This window comes from Haliotis asinina, chromosome 5, assembly GCF_037392515.1.
Source record: "Haliotis asinina isolate JCU_RB_2024 chromosome 5, JCU_Hal_asi_v2, whole genome shotgun sequence".
Lineage (NCBI taxonomy): Eukaryota > Metazoa > Mollusca > Gastropoda > Lepetellida > Haliotidae > Haliotis > Haliotis asinina.
This window is the reverse complement of record NC_090284.1, coordinates 78,262,901-78,275,118: the sequence shown is the minus strand read 5'-3', so window position 1 is coordinate 78,275,118 and position 12,218 is coordinate 78,262,901. Positions and strand designations below refer to the sequence as shown.

The following is a 12,218-nucleotide window of genomic DNA, read 5'->3' as shown; positions in this document are numbered from 1 at the left end:
GAGAATCCAATTATTACGATAAGATAACCTGTACCTTCAATAAAGAACATGACATTTGCATTGTTACTGAAACTGTGTTTCTATTTGAAATACTTTGGGAATAACAAGACACGTAGGTGCCTGTTTGGTCTCGCTGTATGCGTTGCTATGCAACAAAGTATATCTTAAATGACATGCGACATGGATTTAGGAACCCGTGGTACGACATGGATACGACATGTTTGTGAAACAGCTGTAAAGGGGGTCGTAAAAGGGTCATAAACAAGGTTGTGTGTTGAGCTGGTTCTTTTGCTACCATTTGTCATGTGTGTGGAGCTGGTTCTTTTGCTACCATTTGTCATGTGTGTTGAGCTGGATCTTTTGTTACCATTTGTCATGTGTGTGGAGCTGGTCCTGTTGCTACAATTTGTCATGTGTGTTGAGCTGGTTCTTTTGCTACCATTTGTCATGTGTGTGGAGCTGGTCCTGTTGCTACCATTTGCCATGTGTGTTGAGCTGGTCATGTCATGTTTGTACTGTTAGTTATGTGTGTTGAGCTGGTCCTTTGGCTGCCATTGTCAGCTGGTCATGTCATGTTGGTACCACCTGACATGTGTGTTGAGCTGGTCATGTTATGTTGGTAACACTTGTCATGAGTGGTGAGCTGGTCATGTCATGTTTTTACCACCTGCCATGTGTGTTGAAAACTTACCTAAGATCAGACTCACCCAGACATCCATGAATAGACTCACATCAGATCAGACTCACCCGGACTCTCTGGACCAGAGTCACCCATCTCATAAGTCTCCCCACAGGCTCATCCAGACAATCTGGACTAGAGTAACCCATCTCATGTCTCCCTACAGACCAGACACTCTGGACTAGAGTCACCCTTCTCATAAGTCTCCCCACAGACCAGACTCACCCAGACACTCTGGACTAGAGTGACTCATCTCATAAGTCTCCCCACAGACCAGACTCACCCAGACGCTCTGGACTATAGTCACCCATCTCTTATGTCTCCCCACAGACCAGACTCACTCAGACACTCTGGACTAGAGTCACTCATCTCATACGTCTCCCCACAGACCAGACTCACCCAGACACTCTGGACTAGAGTGACTCATCTCATAAGTCTCCCCACAGACCAGACTCACCCAGACAATCTGGACTAGAGTCACTCATCTCATAAGTCTCCCTACAGACCAGACTCACCCAGACAATCTGGACTAGAGTCACTCATCTCATACGTCTCCCCACATACCAGACTCACTCATACACTCTGGACTAGAGTCACCCATCTCATAAGTCTCCCCACAGACCAGACTCGACCAGACACTCTGGACTAGTCACCCATCTCATAAGTCTCCCCACAGACCAGACTCACACAGACACTGTGGACTGATGAGCCAGACCTGACCTGGTCCCAACACCAACCTTCCGAACTGTATCCAGTCTACCGCCTTCAGTCCTCAGATCTGTGCAGCTGTTGATGAATTTGATGTGGATAGGCTGGATCACCTCTCAAAGGTGACGATCTGAAGTGTAAGGAAACACTTGACTAATTAATTAATTCATTCTATGTATATATGTAGGGTTCCCTTCTACATATTGACTGGATGCAGAATAAATTCAATAAGGACTTGTAATTGCATATCTGTCTTTGGTATAATTGACAGATATTTATTTGATTTGTTTGATAAGTCTGGCAATAGAGCAATTCTTTGCTTTTTATGCAGACTATTTATTGAATTCCAAGATAGGAGCTGGCCGGAAATACAGATTCACCATGAATTACAGGAATGGCTGACTGGACACAGTTAAACATGATTGCTCCTCTTCTTGCCTCAAGTTAATAAAGAGGAACTTGCAGAAAATAGCTGAAGTGATTGAAGAATATGTTATGACTCCATGTCTCTTAGGGAGTGATGGGGTCTTAATCTAGCAAGAGTCATCCCGCCAAAATGGAGTTCATTCGAGCATTTGGATGTCCACAGTGGACTTCAAAGCAGTGTTTAGAAGCCCATCTTATGTGGAAGCAAAATGAATATCATAAAATATTAGTAGCACCCATAGATCCAGTGCATAGTAGATCCATGTAGACAGCTAGCTATTACCTGATGAACCACCTCACTCACAACACAAAAACAGATTAGGTCATGCAGTGTTGTCGTATGCCACCTCACCCCTACCTCCACTACAGATTAGACCATGAAGTGTTGTCATACCACCTCACCCATATCACAACTACAGATTAGACCATGCAATGTTGTCATGTGCCACCTCACCCATACCACAACGTCAGATTAGACCATGCAGTGTTGTCATATACCACCTCATCCATAACACAACTACAGATTAGACCATGAAGTGTTGTCATATACCACCTCACCCATGCCACAACTACATACTAGACTATACATTGTTGTCATATACCACTTCACCCATACCACAACTACAGATTAGACCATGCAGTGTTGTCATATACCACCTCATCCATAACACAACTACAGATTAGACCATGCAGTGTTGTCATATACCACTTCACCCATACCACAACTACAGATTAGACCTGGGTGATGCAGTGTTGTCATAAAAGGGGGAATTTTATGAATGCTTCTTTGACCTGCATGACTTCTCTCACCCTGGCCCAGCTGGAGTTCACAGCTGCACTCAATATACATGGACTGACACAATGAGCACCATTTCTCCAATCCAATAGGGATGGTATCTTTTCCTTTTGTGTGTGCATTCTACACTGAGATATTTGGGTGGGTCAACATACAATAGACTGTTGAACATGTTGGGGGGTCAGATGTAAACTTGGGTAAAAACAAAGATATTCCATTCAATTGCACAATACAGGAAGTTGATATATTACCTGCGGTACCTTACCTTTACTGCCTATCTCACATCGCAGTGTACCTATACTGCCTATGTCACATTGCAGTGTACCTTTATTCCCTGTGTCACATTGCAGTGTACCTTTACTGCCTATGTCATATTGCCGTGCACCTTTACTGCCTATGTCACATTGCAGTGTACCTTTATTCCCTGTGTCACATTGCAGTGTACCTTTACTGCCTATGTCATATTGCAGTATACCTTTACTGCCTATGTCACATTGCAGTATACCTTTACTGCCTATGTCACATTGCAGTGTACCTTTATTCCCTGTGTCACATTGCAGTGTACCTTTACTGCCTATGTCATATTGCCGTGCACCTTTACTGCCTATGTCACATTGCAGTGTACCTTTATTCCCTGTGTCACATTGCAGTGTACCTTTACTGCCTATGTCATATTGCAGTATACCTTTACTGCCTATGTCACATTGCAGTATACCTTTACTGCCTATGTCACATTGCCGTGTACCTTTATTCCCTGTGTCACATTGCAGTATACCTTTACTGCCTATGTCACATTGCAGTATACCTTTACTGCCTATGTCACATTGCCGTGTACCTTTATTCCCTGTGTCACATTGCAGTATACCTTTACTGCCTATGTCACATTGCAGTATACCTTTACTGCCTATGTCACATTGCCGTGTACCTTTACTGCCTATGTCACATTGCAGTGTACCTTTACTGCCTATGTCATATTGCAGTATACCTTTACTGCCTATGTCACATTGCAGTATACCTTTACTGCCTATGTCACATTGCCGTGTACCTTTATTCCCTGTGTCACATTGCAGTATACCTTTACTGCCTATGTCACATTGCAGTATACCTTTACTGCCTATGTCACATTGCCGTGTACCTTTATTCCCTGTGTCACATTGCAGTATACCTTTACTGCCTATGTCACATTGCAGTATACCTTTACTGCCTATGTCACATTGCCGTGTACCTTTACTGCCTATGTCACATTGCAGTGTACCTTTATTCCCTGTGTCACATTGAAGTGTACCTTTACTGCCTATGTCACATTGCAGTGTACCTTTATTCCCTGTGTCACATTGCAGTATACCTTTACTGCCTATGTCACATTGCCGTGTACCTTTATTCCCTGTGTCACATTGCAGTGTACCTTTACTGCCTATGTCACATTGAAGTGTACCTTTATTCCCTGTGTCACATTGAAGTGTACCTTTACTGCCTATATCACATTGCCGTGTACCTTTACTGCCTATATCACATTGCCGTATACCTTTATTCCCTGTGTCACATTGAAGTGTACCTTTACTGCCTATGCCACATTGCAGTGTACCTTTATTCCCTGTGTCACATTGAAGTGTACCTTTACTGCCTATATCACATTGCCGTGTACCTTTACTGCCTATGTCACATTGCAGTATACCTTTATTCCCTGTGTCACATTGAAGTGTACCTTTACTGCCTATGTCACATTGCAGTATACCTTTATTCCCTGTGTCACATTGAAGTGTACCTTTACTGCCTATGCCACATTGCAGTGTACCTTTATTCCCTGTGTCACATTGAAGTGTACCTTTACTGCCTATATCACATTGCCGTGTACCTTTACTGCCTATGTCACATTGCAGTATACCTTTATTCCCTGTGTCACATTGAAGTGCACCTTTACTGCCTATGCCACATTGCAGTGTACCTTTATTCCCTGTGTCACATTGAAGTGTACCTTTACTGCCTATATCACATTACCGTGTACCTTTACTGCCTATGTCACATTGAAGTGCACCTTTACTGCCTATGCCACATTGCAGTGTACCTTTATTCCCTGTGTCACATTGAAGTGTACCTTTACTGCCTATATCACATTGCTGTGTACCTTTACTGCCTATGTCACATTGAAGTGTACCTTTATTCCCTGTGTCACATTCCAGTATACCTTTACTGCCTATATCACATTGCCGTGTACCTTTATTCCCTGTGTCACATTGAAGTGTACCTTTACTGCCTATGTCACATTGAAGTGTACCTTTATTCCCTGTGTCACATTCCAGTATACCTTTACTGCCTATGTCACATTGCTGTGTACCTTTACTGCCTATGTCACATTGAAGTGTACCTTTATTCCCTGTGTCACATTGCAGTATACCTTTACTGCCTATGTCACATTGCCGTGTACCTTTATTCCCTGTGTCACATTGCAGTATACCTTTACTGCCTATGTCACATTGCCGTGTACCTTTACTGCCTATGTCACATTGCAGTGTACCTTTATTCCCTGTGTCACATTGAAGTGTACCTTTACTGCCTATGTCACATTGAAGTGTACCTTTATTCCCTGTGTCACATTGCAGTATACCTTTACTGCCTATGTCACATTGCCGTGTACCTTTATTCCCTGTGTCACATTGCAGTATACCTTTACTGCCTATGTCACATTGCCGTGTACCTTTACTGCCTATGTCACATTGCAGTGTACCTTTATTCCCTGTGTCACATTGAAGTGTACCTTTACTGCCTATGTCACATTGCAGTATACCTTTACTGCCAATGTCACATTGCCGTGTACCTTTACTGCCTATGTCACATTGCAGTGTACCTTTATTCCCTGTGTCACATTGAAGTGCACCTTTACTGCCTATGTCACATTGAAGTGTACCTTTATTCCCTGTGTCACATTGCAGTATACCTTTACTGCCTATGTCACATTGCCGTGTACCTTTATTCCCTGTGTCACATTGCAGTATACCTTTACTGCCTATGTCACATTGCCGTGTACCTTTACTGCCTATGTCACATTGCAGTGTACCTTTATTCCCTGTGTCACATTGAAGTGTACCTTTACTGCCTATGTCACATTGCCGTGTACCTTTACTCCCTATATCACACTGCAGTGTACCTTTACTGCCTATATCACATTGCCGTGTACCTTTACTGCCTATATTACATTGCCGTGTACCTTTACTGCCTATATCACATTGCCGTGTACCTTTACTGCCTATATCACATTGCCGTGTACCTTTACTGCCTATATCAGACTGCAGTGTATCTTTACTGCCTATATCACATTGCAGTGTACCTTTACTCCCTATATCACATTGCAGTGTACCTTTACTGCCTATATCACATTGCAGTGTACCTATACTGCCTATATCACATTGCAGTGTACCTTTATTCCCTATGTCACATTGAAGTGCACCTTTACTGCCTATGTCACATTGCCGTGTACCTTTACTGCCTATGTCACATTGCCGTCTACCTTTACTGCCTATGTCACATTGCCGTCTACCTTTACTGCCTATATGACATTGCCGTGTACCTTTACTGCGTATGTCACATTGCCGTGTACCTTTACTGCCTATGTCACATTGCAGTGTAGCTTTATTCCCTGTGTCACATTGAAGTGTACCTTTATTCCCTGTGTCACATTGCAGTATACCTTTACTGCCTATGTCACATTGCCGTGTACCTTTATTCCCTGTGTCACATTGCCGTGTACCTTTATTCCCTGTGTCACATTGCAGTATACCTTTACTGCCTATGTCACATTGCCGTGTACCTTTACTGCCTATGTCACATTGCAGTGTACCTTTATTCCCTGTGTCACATTGAAGTGTACCTTTACTGCCTATGTCACATTGCAGTGTACCTTTACTCCCTATGTCACATTGCAGTGTACCTTTACTGCCTATATCACATTGCCGTGTACCTTTACTGCCTATATTACATTGCCGTGTACCTTTACTGCCTATATCACATTGCCGTGTACCTTTACTGCCTATATCACATTGCCGTGTACCTTTACTGCCTATATCAGATTGCTGTGTACCTTTACTGCCTATATCACATTGCAGTGTACCTTTACTGCCTATGTCACATTGCAGTGTACCTTTACTCCCTATATCACATTGCAGTGTACCTTTACTGCCTATATCACATTGCAGTGTACCTATACTGCCTATATCACATTGCAGTGTACCTTTACTCCCTATGTCACATTGAAGTGCACCTTTACTGCCTATGTCACATTGCCGTGTACCTTTACTGCCTATGTCACATTGCCGTGTACCTTTACTGCCTATATGACATTGCAGTGTACCTTTACTGCCTAGGTCACATTCCAGTGTACCTTTACTGCCTATATCACATTGCAGTGTACCTTTACTCCTTATGTCACATTGAAGTGTAGCTTTACTGCCTGTATGGCATTGCAGTGTACCTTTACTGCCTATGCCACATTGCAGTGTACCTTTATTCCCTGTGTCACACTGAAGTGTACCTTTACTGCCTATGTCACATTGCAGTATACCTTTACTGCCTATGTCACATTGCAGTATACCTTTACTGCCTATATCACATTCCAGTATACCTTTACTGCCTATGTCACATTGCAGTGTACCTTTACTGCCTATATCACATTGCCGTGTACCTTTACTGCCTATATTACATTGCAGTGTACCTTTACTGCCTATATCACATTCCAGTGTACCTTTACTGCCTATATCAGATTGCAGTGTACCTTTACTGCCTATATCACATTGCCGTGTACCTTTACTGCCTATATCACATTCCAGTATACCTTTACTGCTTATATCACATTGCCGTGTACCTTTACTGCCTATATCACATTGCCGTGTACCTTTACTGCCTATATCACATTCCAGTATACCTTTACTGCTTATATCACATTGCCGTGTACCTTTACTGCCTATATCACATTACCGTGTACCTTTACTGCCTATATCACATTGCCGTGTACCTTTACTGCCTATATCACATTGCCGTGTACCTTTACTCCCTATATCACATTGCAGTGTACCTTTATTGCCTGTATGGCATTGCAGTGTACCTTTACTGCCCATGCCACATTGCAGTGTACCTTTATTCCCTGTGTCACACTGAAGTGTACCTTTACTGCCTATGTCACATTGCAGTATACCTTTACTGCCTATATCACATTGCAGTATACCTTTACTGCCTATATCACATTCCAGTATACCTTTACTGCCTATATCACATTGCAGTGTACCTTTACTGCCTATATCACATTGCCGTGTACCTTTACTGCCTATATGACATTGCCGTGTACCTTTACTGCCTATATCACATTGCAGTGTATCTTTACTGCCTATATCACATTGCCGTGTACCTTTACTGCCTATATCAGATTGCAGTGTATCTTTACTGCCTATATCACATTGCAGTGTACCTTTACTGCCTATGTCACATTGCAGTGTACCTTTACTGCCTATGTCACATTGCAGTGTACCTTTACTGCCTATATCACATTGCCGTGTACCTTTACTGCCTAGGTCACATTCCAGTATACCTTTACTGCTTATATCACATTGCCGTGTACCTTTACTGCCTATATCACATTGCCGTGTACCTTTACTGCCTATATCACATTCCAGTATACCTTTACTGCTTATATCACATTGCCGTGTACCTTTACTGCCTATATCACATTGCCGTGTACCTTTACTGCCTATATCACATTGCCGTGTACCTTTACTGCCTATATCACATTGCCGTGTACCTTTACTGCCTATGTCACATTCCAGTATACCTTTACTGCCTATGTCACATTGCAGTGTACCTTTACTGCCTATATCACATTGCAGTGTACCTTTACTGCCTATATCACATTGCAGTGTACCCTTACTGCCTATATGAGATTGCAGTGTACCTTTACTGCCTATGTCACATTGCAGTGTACCTTTACTGCCTATATCACATTGCAGTGTACCTTTACTGCCTATATCAGATTGCAGTGTACCTTTACTGCCTATATCACATTGCCGTGTACCTTTACTGCCTATATCACATTGCCGTGTACCTTTACTGCTTATATCACATTGCCGTGTACCTTTACTGCCTATATCACATTGCCGTGTACCTTTACTGCCTATATCACATTGCCGTGTACCTTTACTGCCTGTATCACATTGCCGTGTACCTTTACTGCCTAGATCACATTGCAGTGTACCTTTACTTCCTATATCACATTGCAGTGTACCTTTACCACCTATGTCGTATCGCAGTATACCTGTACTCCTTATGTCACATATATATTCCTCTATGCAGTACTCTGTTACTCTGTTCTCTTTTGAGCAGTATTCTGTTACTCCCTGTTTTCAGTTCCATAATGTTTCACTCTCCTTACTTTGTTCTGCAGGATTCAGATATGCTGGGGTGCAGTACAGCAAGGAGTGCTGGTGCGGCGACAGTTATGGGAAACATGGACACAGCCCAGAGAGCCTGTGTGAAGGGAGGTGCTCAGGGGACAGCTCACAGAAATGTGGGGGCTACCTGACCAGCAAGATATACAGCACCGGTGTTGGAGGTGAGGGAGGGAACTATCACAGTGGAGTTGTAGAGAGGTGCAAATATATAAATAGAGCAGTTCTGGTTCTGACTTTGACAAATTGTGTTGTTAACTAACTAATCTTAAGCGAAGTGATGTTTTCTTGAATTTGTATTTGACATTTTTTATCATGTCCACAAATATTTACAGAGAAGAAACGTTACCAGGCACCTCTGGTGCGAGCAGGAAGTACTGAAGCTGAGAACACTGTCAGGATTGTATTTGTTCTGACATTAAGTGGACGGCAGGTGCGCCAGGTTGTACGATTACTACGCAACATCTTTCACCCCCAGCACTACTACTTCCTGCACATTGACAAGGTGAGCAGACACAGCCCAGTGATTTGGGAGCCATACTTCTCAGAGACACCTCACAAACTGTGCAACCATAAAGTCACATCCACCATTCGTATCTCCACTATTTGAAAATGTCAGTGAGATGGGATTGTAGTCAGGGATTGTAGTCAGGGACTTATTCATTACTCAATCTAAACAAACTTGTGAATACTAGTTATCTAAGTACGACATCTCACAGTTCTTACTGTGTGTCAGTTATCTGAGTGTAATACCTCTCGTTTCAGACAAGCTGTCAGTAGTTGTTATCTGAGCGTAATGTCTCTCGGTTCATACAACCTGTCAATAGTTGCTATGTGAGTGTAACATCTCTCGGTTCATACAGCCTATCACTAGTGGTTATCTTAGTGTAACATCTCTCGGTTCATACAGCCTATCACTAGTGGTTATCTTAGTGTAACATCTCTCGGTTCATACAGTCTGTCACTAGTGGTTATCTTAGTGTAACATCTCTCGGTTCATACGGTCTGTCACTAGTGGTTATCTTAGTGTAACATCTCTCAGTTCATACGGTCTGTCACTAGTGGTTATCTTAGTGTAACATCTGTCGGTTCACACAGTCTGTCACTAGTGGTTATCTTAGTGTAACATCTCTCGGTTCATACGGTCTGTCACTAGTGGTTATCTGAGTGTAACATCTCTCGGTTCATACAGTCCGTCACTAGTGGTTATCTGAGTGTAACATCTCTCAGTTCATACAGTCCGTCACTAGTGGTTATCTGAGTGTAACATCTCTCGGTTCATACGGTCTGTCACGAGTGGTTATCTTAGTGTAACATCTCTCGGTTCACACAGTCTGTCACTAGTTGTTATCTGAGTGTAACATCTCTCTGTTCATACAGTCTGTCACTAGTGGTCATCAGAGCAACCTGTCACTAGTGGTTATCTGAGTATAACATCTCTCGGTTCATACAGTCTGTTACTAGTCGTTTTCTTAGTGTAACATCTCTCTGTTCATACAGTCTGTCACTAGTGGTCATCTGAGTGTAACATCTCTCGGTTCATACAACCAGTCACTAGTTGTTACCTGAGTGTAACATCTCTCAGTTCATACAGTCTGTCACTAGTCGTTATCTGAGTGTAACATCTCTCGGTTCATACAGTCTGTTGGTTCATACAGTCTGTCACTAGTGGTTGTCTGAGTGTAACATCTCTCGGTTCATACAACCAGTCACTAGTGGTTATCTGAGTGTAACATCTCTCGGTTCATACAGCCTATCACTAGTGGTTTTCTGAGTGTAACATCTCTCGGTTCATACAGCCTATCACTAGTGGTTATCTTAGTGTAACATCTCTCGGTTCATACAGTCTGTCACTAGTGGTTATCTTAGTGTAACATCTCTCGGTTCATACAGTCTGTCACTAGTGGTTATCTTAGTGTAACATCTCTCGGTTCATACGGTCTGTCACTAGTGGTTATCTTAGTGTAACATCTCTCAGTTCATACGGTCTGTCACTAGTGGTTATCTTAGTGTAACATCTCTCAGTTCATACGGTCTGTCACTAGTGGTTATCTTAGTGTAACATCTGTCGGTTCACACAGTCTGTCACTAGTGGTTATCTTAGTGTAACATCTCTCGGTTCATACGGTCTGTCACTAGTGGTTATCTGAGTGTAACATCTCTCGGTTCATACAGTCCGTCACTAGTGGTTATCTGAGTGTAACATCTCTCGGTTCATACGGTCTGTCACGAGTGGTTATCTTAGTGTAACATCTCTCGGTTCACACAGTCTGTCACTAGTTGTTATCTGAGTGTAACATCTCTCTGTTCATACGGTCTGTCACTAGTGGTTATCTTAGTGTAACATCTCTCAGTTCATACGGTCTGTCACTAGTGGTCATCAGAGCAACCTGTCACTAGTGGTTATCTGAGTATAACATCTCTCGGTTCATACAGTCTGTTACTAGTCGTTTTCTTAGTGTAACATCTCTCTGTTCATACAGTCTGTCACTAGTGGTCATCTGAGTGTAACATCTCTCGGTTCATACAACCAGTCACTAGTTGTTATCTGAGTGTAACATCTCTCAGTTCATACAGTCTGTCACTAGTCGTTATCTGAGTGTAACATCTCTCGGTTCATACAGTCTGTTGGTTCATACAGTCTGTCACTAGTGGTTGTCTGAGTGTAACATCTCTCGGTTCATACAACCAGTCACTAGTGGTTATCTGAGTGTAACATCTCTCGGTTCATACAGCCTATCACTAGTGGTTTTCTGAGTGTAACATCTCTCGGTTCATACAGCCTATCACTAGTGGTTATCTTAGTGTAACATCTCTCGGTTCATACAGTCTGTCACTAGTGGTTATCTTAGTGTAACATCTCTCAGTTCATACGGTCTGTCACTAGTGGTTATCTTAGTGTAACATCTCTCAGTTCATACGGTCTGTCACTAGTGGTTATCTTAGTGTAACATCTCTCGGTTCACACAGTCTGTCACTAGTGGTTATCTTAGTGTAACATCTCTCGGTTCATACAGTCTGTCACTAGTGGTTATCTGAGTGTAACATCTCTCGGTTCATACAGTCCGTCACTAGTGGTTATCTGAGTGTAACATCTCTCAGTTCATACAGTCCGTCACTAGTGGTTATCTGTGTGTAACATCTCTCGGTTCATGCGGTCTGTCACGAGTGGTTATCTTAG

General features: G+C 42.6%; 1 protein-coding gene across 1 annotated transcript in view; it reads left to right on the top strand.

Annotated features, from left to right (window-relative positions):
- LOC137285347 (xylosyltransferase oxt-like) overlaps nt 1–12,218 on the top strand; it is a 162,118-nt gene that overhangs the window by 108,778 nt on the left and 41,122 nt on the right. Inside the window, exons 4-5 of the mRNA XM_067817720.1 lie at nt 9,034–9,201; nt 9,373–9,542. Coding sequence (XP_067673821.1) covers nt 9,034–9,201; nt 9,373–9,542 — 338 coding nt within the window. The remainder of the gene's footprint in view (nt 1–9,033; nt 9,202–9,372; nt 9,543–12,218) is intronic.